Source organism: Durotheca rogersii, assembly GCF_024521655.1.
Source record: "Durotheca rogersii strain YMJ 92031201 chromosome Unknown GGS23scaffold_12, whole genome shotgun sequence".
NCBI lineage: Eukaryota > Fungi > Ascomycota > Sordariomycetes > Xylariales > Xylariaceae > Durotheca > Durotheca rogersii.
This window is the reverse complement of record NW_026251243.1, coordinates 849,678-866,741: the sequence shown is the minus strand read 5'-3', so window position 1 is coordinate 866,741 and position 17,064 is coordinate 849,678. Positions and strand designations below refer to the sequence as shown.

The following is a 17,064-nucleotide window of genomic DNA, read 5'->3' as shown; positions in this document are numbered from 1 at the left end:
CTCTTTTTTCATTTCCCTTGTAATGTGCTGTCTTACTTCGTCGCGACGTAGAGCAGCGCAGAGCCGCAACAATGAAATTACTCATCCTATATCAGATACCCGCGGGTCGCTGTTCTTTTTGCTCTATGCTGCCTCGTAGTACCCACCCATTCTAAGTACCTACCTAGTCGCGCTCTTTCGACGTCGACCTTACCTGAGAGCCTCGTGCCGCGCCGCGCCGCTGGTTCGCCCTCATGCTTGTCGGGCGTGAGAGCGTCGCAAGGCGCGGGAGACCATCCAGGTAACCACCGCTCTGCTCGCGGCGGCATCCCCACTCACACCGGTTTTCTGGCCGTCCTGTCTCGGCGCTCTGGCCAGCAGTTCGTGCGAACGGTTGGGACCTGCGTGACAGCTCAACTTGGGCGGAATTGCAACCTTCGCCTCGCCCAATCGCAGCCGGGGGGGGGGGGGGGTTTACCTGGGTCGCACGGGTTAGGTACGCATGCGCGTGGTATTTCGTGTGCTGCGCAGTTGTGTGGTGTAGGTAGTTAAGTAGTGGTCGTCAGCTGGTCGCCTCGTCGGTCCTGGATAAATCTAGATGAAGGCGCCTGTCCCCGGCTCCCGGAACTTATCCTACCGCCGGAAGCACGCCTGCCTACATCCGCCCTAGCTGCGAACTCCTGCGCATACGCGTCTGCCGCCTGCCGACGAGACAGTCTGGAGTCGGTGTGCTCGCCCACTGCCCGCCACCCAACCTGAGGCGACTGCCGAACTAGACGCCCTCCTTAGTCTTAGGTATATGTAAATGGGCAGCGTCGCTACCCATAGAACTAGTGACTGCGAGCCAACGATCGACAGGTCAAGCTGAGGAGTCGGATGCGAAATTCAAGCTGACGAGTTGTCATTATGTTATCTAGCATATGCGAGGGCGTATACGGCGACTCTACGCTCAGCGCGGCGCTGACTGCTAGAGGACTTGCTATGTGTCACAAGTTGGGAAGTACCCAAGGTGGTCAGCCATCAGGTGCCGTGATTTTACCTCGGCCTTCTCCGAGCTTCCATTGCAGCAGCATGAGCAGTAGTTGTTGATGAGTGTAGGTATACATGTGTGTATATGCAAATGTATGCCCAGTATAATGTGAGTAGACCCGAGTCAGGGAACCGGCCCGGATAAACGTGGAAATCCCCTGGTAGAGAACTCAGTGCGGACCCGACTCCATATTGTCCCGTTTGCCCAGTGCTACGCAAAGAGCAAATAAAAGGAATAATAATATAGTAGTATCGGCGGTGTCGTCCGTCGTTCGAGTGTGCCGGAGCGCACAATAACCTACACTCTCTCTTCGATCTATGTACCCACTGCGGCCCTTGGTATACCACAATACCACGCCGTGGAATGCATCATTTCTCATGCAATTGTCTACGACCATCGATCGAGAGCTCCCGATGGGTCCTTCTAGCTCCCCCACGCCTGTCAGCCGAAGTGTTGACTACGATCAACACGGCCATCTGCCTCGCTCATCGGGAGCAATCCGGTAGTCAGATATTCCGTACCGCCCCGTGTCCATTACTTATTGCAATATTGAAACAACCTGCCGCCAAAGTCCCCAGTACCCAAGAGGAAGTTATGCCTAGGATTCCTCTTGCCCTAGCGTATCTCCCGTGTAGTAGCAGTCGTAGTGTCGGGTCAGAACCGGAATACGGCCTGTTCTGTCCCCGTGCGCCGCGTGTTATCGCGTTATTCTCCTTCTCGATTCCCCTAGTGTTCTCGAGTCGGCCGCAGACAACTCCATTGACCCTTGTCGAAATTCCTTTTCACATTACGCATCTCCGACGAAGCTGTTCGAGTGTGGGGACGCTGGCTTGATTGGGGGGGTCAGGATCTGCTGCGAAGGTGACGGAGAGAGAGCCGTTACAGGCGGGAGGATTGCGGGAACCGGCGTCGATGACACACCGCTACCCGAATGTTGACTAGGTGGCGGTGACCTCTTGAGCGGCGAAATCCCATTCTCCGTTGGTCGAAGGGTCGGCGATAGGTCAAGCCTCGACCTTGCTTGGTCGAGTTTGTTCAGTTGCGGCGTAGCGAGTGCGGCATGTTGGCTACCGCCGTCGCGACTCGGAGGCCGTGCCGAGGCAGAGAGGGACGCAGCAGACGGCGAAGGAGCTGAGAAGCTGCTGCTCGCCGCGTCCAGGGGCTGCTTCACGGGCGAATCAGGTCTTGGGGCGGTAGCGGGCGCCTGAGTGTCTAGACGAGGCGCGAGGCCGCTCAAAGAAGTCGACTGCGCAGCACCGTTGGACTTCGGCGAAACATGGAACACGCCCTTCTGTGGTATCTTGATCTCGCCCAGGCGAGGCTTGGATATTGGCGAGGATTGGTTGAACATGGTCGAATAGGCTCTGGCCTTATTAGGCGACTGCTCCGGAGGCGACAGATTTGGGTGTGGCGAGGAGAACGGATGGGGTCCCTCGCCGTTTGGGTGCGGCGAAGAGGGCAAGGGAGCGCTAGGCTGGCCTGCTTGTTTGACGGGGATCAACGGCTGGGCAGCTGCGTCAAATGGGGAGTGGTTGGCCGTCGCAGATTGCTGGACTGGGCTCGGGCCATTCGATGGGTGTGGGAGAGAGTTTGTGGGTATCTCGACCGCGACATGAGAGCGCTGCGCGAATCGGGGTGGGTCGGGGGCGGTTGGGTCGTCCGGCTTCGCGGTAGGGCGCGAAGGAGAACCAAGTCGGTTCCTTTTGAACTTGATCACGGTCGGCTTCGGCGTTGCGCCTCGTGACGAATTCTTCGGATCGCAGCTCTTGCAGACGAAATGGAAGTCGTCGCGGTCAGCCTCCTCTTCGCTGATGCCGACACACATGCTATGCTGCCAGACATTACACCTCTCACAGGCGACACTATGGGTGCCGTCGTCGACCTGGCCGTACACACCGCAAATGCAGTCGAAGATCCAGTCCTCCTCTTCCTCTTCGAGCTCTTGCAGGGCTTGTTTATTCTTCTCGATTTCTGCCTTCAGCCGCCTTTCGGACAATCGGCCAGTCCCACTGCTCAGATTCTTGCTGTCTTCGGAAAGCTGAGCTAGCTCCTCTTCGTGCTGCACTCGTCGGACCTCCCGTTCTCGCAGCCGCTGCTCCCGAGACATCATCCGGTTGTCGCGCTCTTTCTCCATCTTGAGCCTTTTTTGTTCCTCTTTGCGGAATGCGATCTCTTCCATGCGGCGCTTCTGCTCTTCTTCTTTAGCCTGCTGCTCTAGTCGCTGCTGCTCGGCCTTGTTAGCCAGGCGGCTGGATCGTTTGGCGTGCGCCATCTTTTCGAGGTTAAGAAGCTCCTTCTCCTTTTGTAGCGCTTTTCGCTTCCGACTCTCTTCCTGCTTCTCGAGGATAGGAAGAAGGTGATTTTCGATGGTACCTCTGAGGACTTTCTCATTTTCGTCTCGCGTCTTCTGGATCGTAGCTAGAAACCCCCGCACTTCTGCGAGGTTTGTGGCGACACATTCCCACTTCGCTCCTCCAAGGCCATCATCTTCGGGCTCGGGGGCCTGATCGGCGTCTGAAGTAGGGCCGTCGTCCACGTCTCCGCCGTTCTGCGCTGTAGATCGCGAGACGCGGCGTCGTTTGGCGGCTCTCGCCGCGGCCTTCGCCTTCTTGGTGTTTTTCTTCGGCTTCCAAGGCGCATGCGTAGGTGGGGCATCTGTCATACGGTATATCCTATTGTCATCTAAGATATAGTACGTGCGGTCGTCGCAGTCCCACCCGGAGGGCTCGATTCTCTACCAGATTATTAGCTCTCCCCTATCGGGAATCGAATGAAGGGGACTACTATCCGCACCCATTCGGTTTGGTCGCTGGGCTTTTGCTCGTCCATTTTCTCGCGGATTCGTTCGGGGTGCAACATAACCCACTGTGTGAGTTGGTGTAGGACCTTGATCTGCGATTGGGGGTTGGCATCTTAGCGGCATCCTCAACCCATTCCGCGTGATAACAAACCTTTGTGAACACGTCAAAATCGACAAACTTGGCTGGCGTCTCGGCCGTACCAAAAGGATTGCGGTCGGGCGCTCTAGCGGCGTACTGCCGTCGCGTATACTCATCGAAAAGATCCGGACTTGGACGCGGTCAATACCATCACTCTATGGGCTAGGCGTCCGAGAGGGGAGGGCAGGCGGGGGAGAGGGAGCATACGTTAGGCCGCGGTGCGACGACACGAATTTGAGCAGAGCAAGGCCGATACCGACCAAGACGGGCGAACGAGGCTTCAGAAACTCGGCTTCCAAGTCCTACGGGAGCAGATAGACGTTAGCGCAAGCGGTGGATATGCATACCGTACCCGCGTCGACGTGGTGACTAGAGCTTCGGGATGGAGGAGGGCACCTACATCTACGTCAATATTCTCGTCAATCTTGACCACCTTGCCAAACAGGTAGATCCACTGGAACAGGTTGGCGAACTGCCAGGTATTTCTGACGCGCTGGAGCAGGGACGATTCCTTGGGGGGCTCTGGCGCGTCAGGTTCGGGTTCATTGTCGCGCCTTGTGCGTTTCCGCGACGAGGCCATGATGGCGGCGATTCTTGCTCGTCTACGATCTGGGCGCGTCGGGAAGACGTGCAAGGGATCCGTTGTAGCGAGTTCTCGGAGCGAGGTGGGCGTAGGCTGGCGGCAGGGAGGGAGAAGGCAGCAGGTCGGTCAGTCGACGTGTCTGACGAGGCGCGACAAAGGAAGAGGTAGGGCGGAGGTGAGTACGGTTCCAGGTCAAGAGAAGTCAAAGATAAACGCCTATGGAAGGCGATATTTCATGTCGAGGAAATGATAGGCCGAGAGCTCCAATGTGAGATCCCCTCCCGCGAGTTGTACCTAATGTATTATATCGGGCAGAGGGCAGCTCGCAATAAGGCGGTCCCTGTTGCGGATTCTATGGTCGAAGGCGTCGGCGTACAGCTGCCTACCTTCGGCAGTTTGGGCGATGCGAGATCAAGCGAGGGTAGGGTGTGGGCGAGGTACGGATGCGTGTATGTAGGAGGTATGAGGTAGTAAGGTGGGTGTCAACCGTGTAGGTATTTTTGGAGAGAGAGGAAATCCTGGGCGCGATTCGGGCGTTTGTCTTTGACATCTAGACTTTTTTTTTACACGCGACGCAACCTCTGCGTCAAATAGGTAGCTTACTGAACTGGTACATCTTCAGAAGTATGTATGTCATGTGAATGTAGGTATATGTACATCAAGGTACATAGACGCGCCGCGATCCGCTGATTACCTCCTGATAAGCACGAGGCAAGGCGGCTTATCTACATCAGGTAGGAGGTACCTAAGGTACCCAAACCGGCGAGTCTACCAACCTTGGAACAACAACATCCACCAATGTACCTATGAGTATACAGCCCTTATAGAAAACAGGTATATTAGGTACCTCAACCTACATTCCGTACAGCATTGTCGATGGATGTAGGAGGTACCTCAGATGTCTAGGTAGCCACCTGCCCGTTAGGTTCCATGGTCCTTAACAGTATGTACCTTCAACTCCACGCACTTTATGCATCGTGTAGGTACACCCCCTAGGCCTACAGGTACCTTAAGTACTAGGTAGACCTAAGAAAGGTACGTCCTGTTGTACGTGTAAATGGAGGCACGGCCAGAAGGAGGGAGAGAGAGAAGAAGTGCCTACCTAGATAAGGTTAGGTACCTCTAACTGCATACCTCAGGCACTTATTGGTACAGTGCCAGGTGCCTCTCGTCAAGTAGGGCAGGCAGGTACCGAAGTCTATCATATATGACCCTTACTTGCGCGTCTAAGTAATCGGACACGGAGACGCCCCAGTGCCGCCTAGGGTAAATCTGCCTCGATATCGGTATAGATAGGATAGGAAGAGGGTCAATTAGGGATTCCCACTCGTATGCTCGACTCGCATACTAAACGAGCCGGGCTGGGTTCCTGCTCTCTGGTCCTGCTCGTCCCTGCGCAGGAGGAGCCTCCAGTTTATGCATGCGGCCTGGAATAGCTGTGGAATAGACCCAGGTTCCAGCCAAAAGTACCTACTTGCCTAAGGTATGGACGTACCGCGCAGTACTGCCCCCATTTCTTACGTACCCCTCCTCTCGTACATTCGCCTCCCCTCCCTTGCGGACACCGTCCGGTGTGTACCTACAGGTAAGGAGGTATGTAGGTGTCTAATGTATGTTATACCAGCTGCCTTTGGAGGCTATCTACGTGTAAACTCGGGCGACACGCCAGCCCCTGAAGGTGTCCTGTGCGTAGCAGTGTGCGTATGGCATATTATATACGCCTCTGGCGATGCCCACTGGAGGTGCGGGAGGAGGCATTGACCTGCAGAAAAGCGGGAAGACGGCTACTCGGGATTAGTACTCGCTGTTAACGCGAATGGAGGACATCTTGCTGCGATAACTAGCAAAGGGTACGGATACGGGTACCTGATCCTAGGGCCTAGTGTGGGTTATCCGTTACATACCGTCGGCTGATTGGCTGCGTTGTTTCGCGTCCAATGGATCCCTAACCGTAGTAGGCCGGCAGGCTGGAAAGAGGCTGAGCCCTGCTTTCGTCACCCCAGGCGCCGGCGCTCGGGAGTACCTGGCCAGCTATAGGTACATATACGGCAGGAGGTACACGCTATTGCAGCCAAACTTAGCACTAATAGAAAGTACCTGAATACGCACGCGGTACATTATAAAAAGAGACTCCGAGAGAGTGTGGGAGAGAGGGAAAGAAGAGGGAGAGACGTACCTACATCGTCGATGCAGGTCAGCACGGCAGCTGCAACGCAATTGTTCACCTTCATGCCTACCTATCTTAGAACAGATTGAGAAACCCAGGCAGCTTGGAGAGGACATTCCCGTGTCTCTCCCTCTCTCCCTCTCTCTCTCTCTTTTTACTCTTCCTTCACCCTCGTTTTTTGAATCGCCTTTTTATAGACCCATGCGTGTTCGTTTCTGTAACAGTGTATCGCTCGCGACGGTAAACCGGCAGATCAGCAAACCAGCCAGTTTCGAGAATAGCTTGAGGGCCGCAAAGGGTCGATACACCGTAGAAACCGAGCAACGCTGACGTCCTCTTATCAATTGCCTGTCCTCTCTTTCTTTCTCTCTCTCTCTCTCTCTCTTTTTCTCTCTCTACCTTTCTCTCTCGCCTGTGTACCTTCGACTCACGCGTCCCGGCTAATGTGCTCCCATTCGAATCTGACTGCATCTTTGGTCCCTTGAAATCACTTCTTCGACCTCTTCCGATACCTTCAAGACTTCGAAGGATCGCCCCCCCTCAGCAGCCCACCCCCCCCTAAATTTCTCGATACAATTCTCGAAACGAATTGTGTATTCCCATGTGATGCCATTTGCTATCGTCACTGTGACCCCTTTGCCGGCGCGCTCGCTTGCGTATTGCGCTCATCGCTTCCTGTCCACCTCTATATCCGATTAATCAGTGCCATCTGGATGACACTACTTAGCCTTACCCGAGTTCACCATGAATAGGTCTGCGGCCTCGCCTCGGGACTCGCAGCAGGACGGCTCGCCCTCGACTCAATCTATCCCTCTACAGGACCTCGCGAGACAGCAAGACCAACACGATGCCCAGCCACAAGGTGGGGGGGATCACAGGAGTTCCCTCGCGGATCGCAACCTGCCCGTTATCTCGACGTACTGGGACGGTTTCCAGAACCAGCAGCACCAGCACCCTCACCACAACGATGCCGAGCCGAGTCCCAATTCCCCGATAGACGCCGCTGCTCTGCAGTTCGCTCTGCCTCCCGACATCACCCCTCCTTCCGCGGCCTTTCCACAGCCGACGCCGTCCGCCCCGCATCCTTACTCTTACCACACGCCATACTACGACGAGACGGCGCACGTCGACTACTTCGAATCCGACAGCTCTCCCTTGACATCTGCTGCGCAACCTATATCTGGTGCCCTAGCCACCCCGCAAGAAGAGGCGCAACCGAGAGACAGTTTCCAGACTGTCTCGGATATAGACAATTCCCGCCCGCGCGAACGGTCTGCTCAGATGCTCGGGTTCGATTTAGAAACCGGTTTCGGGCCGGGCAAGCACCGAAGCTATGGGGATTCTCTCGCGCCGACTGACAATCGGTCTTCGCGGGCGCCGAGTACTGCCGGTGCTCTGTACAGAGCTGGGTCCATTGTTAGGGCTATGTCTCAGCGTGTTGTCAACATCAGCAACGAAGGGAATCCCGATTCTTTCGAGCAGCAGCAGAGACGGCAGAGATCGAGATCCAGGTCGCCGAGCGCTGACGGCCGCGTGTCGCCAAGTCACCTCTCCACCCAGATTGGGGTCGATACCTCGTATCCTTCCTTGGTCTACCCGTCGTCGACCGAAAAGAAGGGCGACGCCGAATTCACCTACGCGGAGACTGCTTTGCCTGCCCGTCGCGTAGGGCCGATGCCGAATCCCCTAAAAGGCCGCTCTCTGGGTGTATTCGGGCCCGACAATGTTATCAGGAGGAGGCTTTGTGACGTGCTCGTCCACCCGTTTACGGAGCCCTTTCTGCTCCTCCTGATTGTGCTTCAGGCTGTCTTGCTCGCCGTTGAGGCTGCGAACAACGTCTATCTCCCCGGAAACGAACGACCGCCGTTCTGGGATAGCTCTTCAGGGATAAACTGGGCCCTCTTGTCCCTCTTCATAATCTTCTCCCTCGAAACTGTCGCTCGGATAATCGTCTCCGGATTCATATTGAACGCTGCGGAATACAGCACCATTGATCGAAAAAAAGGCATCCGTGCTGTTATCTCGGATCGATACGATGCTGTCTTCCGGCCCCAACGCCAGAAATCCGTCAAGGCCCCTCAGAAGCCGGCTTTCGGACCTTCGACATTTGCTCGTTCCTTTACCATGATGCATGGCAGCGTGCCCGAGACGATAGAAGAGCAGCAGAGGATGCAGCTCGCACGTCGAGCCTTTTTGCGACATGGATTCAACAGGTTGGACTTCATCGCGGTCGTGTCTTTTTGGATCGCCTTCGTTCTCAGTGTAACTGGCCTTGAAATGAAATACCACATCTTCGTCTTCCGAATGCTTAGTTGTCTTCGAATCGTTCGCCTTCTGGCCCTTACCAACGGAACGGCGGTAAGTTACATGTTGTCCCTCGTAAAGTATCGAAATCGCCCCACGCCCTTTTTTCTAACGTGCCATCTAGATCATACTACGAAGTCTCAAAAAGGCCGCGCCACTGCTCGTTCGTGTGTCTTTCCTCATAGGATTCTTTTGGCTCCTCTTCGCCATCATCGGCGTCCAGAGCTTCAAGTCGAGCCTGAGCCGCTCGTGTGTATGGCGTGATCCATCCCAGCCCGATAATTTCTCTGCTACCTACAGAAACGAGATGCAATTCTGCGGCGGGTATCTCAACGAAAACGGCCAGGAGATGCCCTGGGTTAGAAGCTCATTCCCGAATTCCCTGCTCGATCTATCCAATGGGTCGTCGTCTGCCAAGGGTTACATTTGCCCCCGGAATTCCATCTGCCTAGAACAATCGAGTCCGTATAATGGCACCGTCAGTTTCGACAATATCATCAGCTCGCTGGAGTTGGTCTTCGTGATTATGAGCGCCAACACTTGGTCCGACCTCATGTATTACACGACCTATTCGGATTTCCTTCCCGCTGCCCTGTTTTTCGGTGCCGGTATCATGATCATGATGCTATGGCTGACTAACCTGCTTATTGCCGTCATCACTTCCTCTTTTCAAGTCATCCGAGAGGAAAGTAAGGCCAGCGCTTTCACGGCGGATAAGGACTTCCAGATCCCCGGCACTCAAGAAGAGGGATCGCAGCGGGTATCATTACTGCAGAAACTGTACAACGCAACCTGGATATTTTGGGTGCTAATCATTGCGTACGAACTCTCCTGCCAAGCTTGGCGAAGCTCGGAAATGTCGGTGAAACGGGCCAGATTCATCAACATAAACAGTGTTGTAGTCACGATCTTGTTGGATATAGAAATCGCCATCAGGTTTGCAGCGAACTGGAAGGCCTTCCACCGAAACGCCCGAAACATGTTCGATCTTTTCCTCGCAGTCGCAAACACGATCATCATTCTGCCTCCGATCTTTAACAGCGGCCAAGTGTACGCGTGGTTAACGCTGTTCCAGATTTTGAGGTCCTATCGCGTGGTGTTGGCCATACCGATCACGGGGAAGCTGATCGTGCTTGTCCTCGGAAATGCCTCTGGTATCGTGAATCTTATCGCCTTCGTGTTCTTGATCACCTTTATCGTGGCCATTCTGGCAGTACAGCTCTTCCGAGGCGAGTTGCCGCTGGTTGACGACAGCGGAGAGCTGGTTAAGATTTCATTCTACAACGTCTTCAATTCGTTCCTCGGCATGTACCAGATATTGTCCAGCGAAGGCTGGACGAGTATCCTATACGATGTGACGTCATATACCGAGATTTGGAAGACGTCCTGGTACGGCGCGATATTCCTTATCTCCTGGTTTATCATGTCGTACTTTATTCTCGTCAACATGTTCATTGCTGTCATCCAAGAAAACTTCGATGTGTCAGAGGACGAAAAACGACTGGAGCAAGTCAAAGCCTTTCTTCAGCGCAAGGAACTGGGCAGCAACGCGAGCAGTAACATTACACTCTCCGACATTTTCTCCTTTGGGCGGTCTAAAAGGAGAGATCCACTGGACTACGGCCCGGCAACGATGGAAATGCTGTTGAAGGATGCGGTTGTGCGGGAATTTCTCGACGATACGATGGAACAGTTGAACCAAGATGCTGTCGACGGTTCGTCGCCTCGAGATGATGCACTGCGCGGTGATGTCCGGCCCGGGTTTTTCTCCTCCGTATGGAGTAGAATCCGAGGCTTATTCACAAGCCGGGAGCCGAATCCGTTTTACTCCAACATACGCTTCGATGGACCTAACGATACTCTCGACGCTCGACAAATGGCTCGTCAGGCTGTATCTGCGACCGCGGAACGCCGCAAAGCCCAGCGGGAATACCTCGCCCGCCACCCTACCTACAACAACTCCCTCTATATTTTCACGCCCAAGAACCCTATCCGACGTCTCTGTCAGCGGCTTGTCGGGCCAGGAAGGGGCAACGAGAGATTCGAGGGTGTAGAGCCAAATAAGATTGCTTGGTATGCATTCACAGTATTTATATATGCGGCCATCATCGCCATGGTGATTCTAGCCTGCATCACCACTCCCCTATACCAGAAGGAATACCTCGAAGCGCACAATGCGGAAAATCGGTATACCAGCTGGTTTGTCTGGGTCGACCTCGGTTTCGCGATACTCTTCACTGTGGAGGCAGCGATCAAGATTATCGCGGATGGTTGGTTCTTCACGCCGAATGCCTACTATAGAAGCTCGTGGGGCATCATAGATGGCGTGGTTCTCATCACCCTCTGGATCAACGTGATCACGCTCCTCGCCAGCGACGGAACCGTCTCTAGGGTCATCGGTGCCTTCAAGGCGCTTAGGGCTCTCCGTCTACTCAATATCAGCAACAGCGCAAGGGACACTTTCCATTCCCTAATCATAGTGGCGGGGTGGAAGATTATCAGCGTAAGGCAACTGTATGTTGATCGCTGGCAAAAATCTCGGTCGCTAACTACATTCTACTTATCTAGGCTGCTCTGGTCTCGTTGTCGTTACTCATCCCATTCGCCATTTACGCCGTGAACTTATTCCATGGCCAATTCTTACAGTGTAACGACGGCGACCTCACCAGCCTTGTCGACTGCTTCGGCGAGTATGAGAGCTCGCCCTCGAACCCAGATTGGCCGCTGCTAGCCCCGCGTGTCGCAAGCAACCCCTACTTCAATTTCGACGACTTCGCTTCCTCGTTATTCATTCTCTTCCAGATTGTCTCTCAGGAGGGCTGGACCGATGTGTCGTTCGCCGCACAAGCGATCACTGGTCGTGGCAGCCAGCCCGAGGACATGGCTGCCCAAGGCAATGCCATGTTTTTTGTGGTATTCAACCTACTTGCTACGGTTTTCGTGCTGACCCTATTCATCTCCGTCTTCATGCGAAACTACACAGAACAGACCGGGGTTGCCTTCCTTACAGCAGAGCAGAGATCCTGGCTTGAGTTGCGGAAGCTTTTACGCCAGATTTCGCCGTCGAGGAGTTCGTACGATGACTCGGAAAATAAGTGGAAGAAGTGGTGCCACAAGCGAGCGATCGAGAAGCGAGGCAGATGGTATACCGGGATAACGGCTGTGCTTGTCCTTCACCTAATTCTCCTAATGTTGGAGTATTACCCCGAGCCAGTCGAGTGGTCCATGACGAGAGATATCATCTTCCTACTCTTCACGCTTATCTATGTCGCCAACGTCACCATTCGCATTGTCGGCCTGGGCTGGAAGCGCTTCAGGAGAAGCACCTGGGACGTCTTCTCGTTGGTATCCGTCTGCGGCGCTCTAGTCACTTCGGTGGCAATCATCACGATGCAGCAGAACCAGACACTAGCCCAGCTCCATAAATATTTCCTCGTCAGCATCGTCCTCCTCCTCATTCCGAGAAATGACGCGCTAGACCAACTTTTCAAAACGGCAGCAGCAAGTCTGACAACAATTATTAACCTGCTCGCTACCTGGCTGGTGTTTTTTCTCATGTTCGCTGTCGCGCTGACGCAGACCTTCAGCCTGACTCGCTTCGGGGAAAGCGAGAATGTCAATATTAATTTCAGGACGGTCCCGAATGCGCTGCTGCTTCTCTTTCGGATGAGTGTGGGCGAGGGCTGGAACCAGATCATGGAAGACTACGCAAACATTGAGCCGCCACTCTGCGTTGAGGACCCGGATTTTTTTAACAGCGACTGCGGCAGTACTAACTGGGCTAGATTCCTGTTTATTGCTTGGAACCTCGTCAGCATGTACATCTTCGTCAACCTCTTCATCTCGCTCATTTACGAGAGTTTCAGTTACGTGTACCAGCGCTCGAGCGGAATGGCACACATCGATCGGGACGAGATACGGAGATTCAAAGAGGCGTGGCGCAGCGTCGACCCGAACGGATCGGGCTACATCAGCAAGGATGCGTTCCCAAGGCTATTGGGCGAACTATCCGGCGTCTTCGAGATGCGGATTTATGATTCGGAAGACTCGATCCGTCAGATCTTGGAGGACATCCGAAACGATGAGACGCCCACCAGACACGCCTCGACCGCTTCTGCAAGCGGCCTAGGCGGAGTGAACATCCGAAGACTGAACGATAGACTGGCCCAAATCGACGTGCGGAAAGTCCGAGAACGACGCCGCCGGTTCAACATTTTCTACGAGGAGGTGATGGTCTCGGCCGACCCCGTCCAGGGTATCTCTTTCACCATGGTGCTCATGATAATGGCTCACTACAACATTATCAGCGACAGTAAGAGCTTGAGGTATGCCGCCGTCCCGCTGCTAACCGAGCAACTGGTATCTGACAGCCTTGCAGACTTGAGGAATTCCTACGGCGTCGTGCGCGCCTACAACGAGTAGAGGAAGAAGTTCGCCGGAGGGTCGTCGTCGGCTTCTTCGACACTGTGTAGGCTCCTAGCTTGCGATTAGGTGGCAAATGGTCTTTGCTAACGTCGGGTTCCTAGGTACTGGTCCCGGCAATTCAAGAGGCACTTGGAGAAGAAGCGATCAGCACGGATGACGGCGATCCCGCAGCTGGACGTGCCGGATATCTTCGTAGACGACGAGGATGACCGTCAGCGGGCGGCGCAACAGCGCACGACAATGGCAGCCCCGCCTGCTATCACCACTTCGTCGGATCTCCTCGCCGTAGCCGACGCGGCACGGCCGCAACACCGAAGCTGGTCTTCGAGCGCCGACATATCGACGTACGACTCCTCCAACAGGCATCCCTTGAGCCTGCCGCGGGCGACGCCCTCGATGCCCGGGCATCATTCTCGCAATTCGGCCCTGAGCTTTGAGCTGCAGGAGTCCGGTCCACCTTCGGGCGAAAACAGCAGGCGTGGTAGCTCGGTGAGTCCGGCCCAGGTGCGAGAATTACTCGACGACTCCGTGTGGGTGGAAAGCATCCGGCGAAGCGCGACCATACGAAGATCGGTGCGGCGGCCGGGGCCTAGATGAGGCGGCAAGGGAGGAGAAGAGAGATCGAGGTGACGTAAGCTCCGTTACCACCGCCGCTATCACCATCACCACTACTACATGCGCCACATGATAAGAAGGGTAGCTATAGACTAGACTAGCGTAACGACGGCTTAAGATAATCGAGAATATATCTGTGTACAGGGCATCCCATATGCCGAACGCCGCGGGGAAGGGGAGGGGGTAAGGTTTTCCGGGCAACGTGTATGAAAAAAAAGAAAGGGGGGCGGAATTGATTTGCGGCAAACGGCTTGGGACGATATCAGCAGGCGTTCTCGGCACTGGCGGGGCAGAGTTGGGTGGGATTCGGCATCAAACACCACGACAGAATCGGCAGGGTCTCGGTCTCCTCTAGTTCCCTTAGGCGTGTAGGGTGCAGGTATCCTGGGGCATCATCTACATAATAGAGAGCGGCGGGGATAGATCCAAGGTACGCCATACGGGACATTATGGACTCTGCCAACCCTCCTTTTTTTTCCCCCTTTTTTTTTACTCATCGGAGGGGGGGGGGGTTATAAGTTGGGAGTTCCCTTTTTCCTTCTCTAGATGAGATACTGTAGATAACTTATGATTCTACGTATAGGAAGAAACGTGCCGATGTGTGTTGTCTTTTACGTATACGTCGACACGTGGGCTAGGCGTTCATATATGTAGTGTAAGGCCGGCACTACTGTTATGGGCCGACGGGCGGTCCCTTATGTTAGGTGAAGAGGGCGACGAGATATACCACGTGCTAGAGACCGCATGTAGGTGCCAGACGGCGACTTGCTTACTACGAACAGCGGCTGTAGGGGGGACAGGAGGCAATGTTTCGACGGCGATATCTGTTTCTCAATCACGAACGGTTGGCTCCTGCGGACATCCCTACTTGCGCAGTATGTACTCATACACAGGTATATGTATTACCTCTTATATTATCCCTGGGTAGATGTGTATACCTATGGGTGCTTATATCTGCGTACCGCAGACGACGGCGGGCTTGTGAGCTTTCCAGGTCAGCTATCTACTATATATGTCTATGTAGCATATTGGATAAGGATATACCATATGGCAGTATAGAAGATATTGCAAGATATAGGGTACATAGCATATAAGATGTATGTGTATATGTGTGTATGCAGGACAGAGGGAGAGAGGGGGAGAGGAAGAGGAAGAGAGAGAGAGAGAGAGAGGTGTGACACACCAGACCCGGTTCCTGTGCGATGGCGTTTGATCGGCTACGAACCGATGGTGCGGCGTTGCCAAGGGTCCGGGATGGACGAGGGAATGTGTCTGACCTGAAGGAATCGGAACGGGAGGACTACTACCCTAAGGGAACCTGAATCCGGAGTGCGTGAGACGGAAAAGAGGGATGATTTTCAGGAACGGTACTTAATTCGAGGCTATTATACCTAGATGTCAGGTACGTGCATTTGTGGCTAGATACCTAGGTAGGTATTCATATTAGGTGCATAATACCTGCTATAGCTACCTACCTAAATCCCACATTTCATAGAGGCAGGTAATAATTATAGAGGGAGGTAGGTAAGTACCGAGCTTCGTAACGGCTATGAGAATGCGTTTAATACCTAGTACCAATATATACATACCCTCCCTTCCCCTCCCCCCCCCCAAAATGCAATCAAAATCCAATGTCGTCGAGGTGGCATCGCGTCTCTGTCTGCTTCTTTTCTCTACATACCTACCTACCTACCTTTACCGACCCCTACGGCTTAGCTCTCTGCTCGGAACCCCCCAAGCCGGCGCTAGGGGCACGAGGAGCATTGTCCTCTCCGCCCAGATGCGTTCGGACGTTGTTATTCTTTACGTCGGTATGTAGGCCGACCGACCCATTGCTGACTGCTGTTACCTAGTCTCCTCTCGGCGGACTACCTATATCGTAATGGCATTCGCTCCGCCACCCACGTCTGGCGGCGCCGAGCGAGACTCCGTTTCGAGCTACGCGGACGGATACTGCTCTCTTACCTACTTGCCGCCTACGTACGTAGCTAGGCGAGGTTGGCTGGGGGGCCACCGGCAGCCAGTCGGAGGGCGTCTCTTCGGCATATTCGCAAAGAATTCCAGAATCGTTCGCTCGGTACGCGTTGGTAACCATACGGATAATTCTCCCCTACTCCTCGCCCGCGCGCCTGGTTCCCTTCGGTGGATATTTTTACTTCTCCCGGGCCGGCCGTGTGTGTCTACGTATGTGTTTGTGCGTCGTGTGCGTGCGTGCGTGCGTGCGTGTGTGTGTGCGGTGTATGTGTGGCGTATGCGTGGGGGGTTGTCTGTGTGGTCCACACGTCTACCTATGGTATGCATTACCTATCTCGTGATGGGAGTGGTGATAATGCGCAGGCTTGCGTGCGTCCCATTATGCGCGCGGGCGGGCGGGGAGACAGAGACAGGGAGAAAGAGGGAAAAGTGCTTGATGGGAGTGACGGCGTCGTCGTGCCGGGCAATGAAACAACAGTCTGGGATTCTGAATCACCGACGAGAAGAACCAAACCCCCCCAGTCCGCAACTACCCCTGGCCCCGGCCCTGATCCCGGCCGGCGATCACACACCACAACAACTCAACTCAACTCTCTTTCCCTCTCCTCTGCCTGTTTCGGGAGACGCGGCCGCCACAAGTCACGATTCCCCTCAGAATGTTTGGTACGCCTTACCCCGTTCAGACAGCGAAACCGACCATGGCGCAATATCTCGATTCCCACCTGCAGGCTTGCGAGACAGCGAGCTTCCCGTTATGCGAACCGAGCCCAGAACGAGGTAGGTAGTTTGTTTCACTATCATCGTCTCTCGTACTCGATTTCTTTTCGGGATGTGGCTAGAAACATTCTCGGTCTCTCTCTCTCGCTTCGTCTCTCTTGCTCTCCCATATTCGTGCCTTGCCTTGCCTCGCCTCGCTGTGTCTTGCTTTCTCCCCCGTCCCGTCGCTGTCGCAGCCGTCCAGTGTACGCGCGTGTGTATGTATGGATATACCTACTCATACCTATGTAAATGCTGCTCGACCCTGTTGCTACTTACTCGCTTCCACGTG

The 17,064-nt window shown here is 54.5% G+C and overlaps 2 protein-coding genes across 2 annotated transcripts; one reads left to right on the top strand and one right to left on the bottom strand.

The window, feature by feature from the left end:
- Positions 1 to 1,601: 1,601 nt before the first annotated feature.
- Positions 1,602 to 4,652, bottom strand: GGS23DRAFT_89017 (uncharacterized protein). The gene is made up of 5 exons (XM_051521378.1): positions 4,349 to 4,652; positions 4,156 to 4,250; positions 3,961 to 4,078; positions 3,794 to 3,901; positions 1,602 to 3,743 (listed from the first exon to the last, which is right to left on the bottom strand). The coding sequence occupies exons 1-5, from the start codon at positions 4,526 to 4,528 to the stop codon at positions 1,797 to 1,799; spliced, it is 2,448 nt and encodes an 815-aa protein (XP_051371424.1). The 5' UTR covers positions 4,529 to 4,652; the 3' UTR covers positions 1,602 to 1,796.
- Positions 4,653 to 7,235: 2,583 nt separating this feature from the next.
- GGS23DRAFT_88925 (Ion transport protein-domain-containing protein) lies at positions 7,236 to 14,436 on the top strand. Its single transcript, XM_051521375.1, has 5 exons — positions 7,236 to 9,056; positions 9,127 to 11,505; positions 11,571 to 13,327; positions 13,381 to 13,470; positions 13,529 to 14,436. Exons 1-5 carry the CDS (start codon positions 7,443 to 7,445, stop codon positions 14,022 to 14,024), a joined length of 6,336 nt encoding a protein of 2,111 aa, XP_051371423.1. The 5' UTR covers positions 7,236 to 7,442; the 3' UTR covers positions 14,025 to 14,436.
- The last annotated feature ends 2,628 nt before the right edge of the window (positions 14,437 to 17,064 follow it).

Coding starts and splice junctions, on each gene's coding strand:
- GGS23DRAFT_88925 (XM_051521375.1), top strand. CDS start 7,443: ATGAATAGGTCTGCGGCCTCGCCTCGGGACTCGCAGCAGGACGGCTCG. Junction 11,506..11,570: donor CGGGGTGGAAGATTATCAGC/GTAAGGCAACTG, acceptor CTACTTATCTAG/GCTGCTCTGGTCTCGTTGTC. Junction 13,328..13,380: donor AGCGACAGTAAGAGCTTGAG/GTATGCCGCCGT, acceptor ACAGCCTTGCAG/ACTTGAGGAATTCCTACGGC.
- GGS23DRAFT_89017 (XM_051521378.1), bottom strand. CDS start 4,528: ATGGCCTCGTCGCGGAAACGCACAAGGCGCGACAATGAACCCGAACCT. Junction 4,251..4,348: donor ACGAGAATATTGACGTAGAT/GTAGGTGCCCTC, acceptor CTGCTCCCGTAG/GACTTGGAAGCCGAGTTTCT. Junction 4,079..4,155: donor TCGTCGCACCGCGGCCTAAC/GTATGCTCCCTC, acceptor ACCGCGTCCAAG/TCCGGATCTTTTCGATGAGT.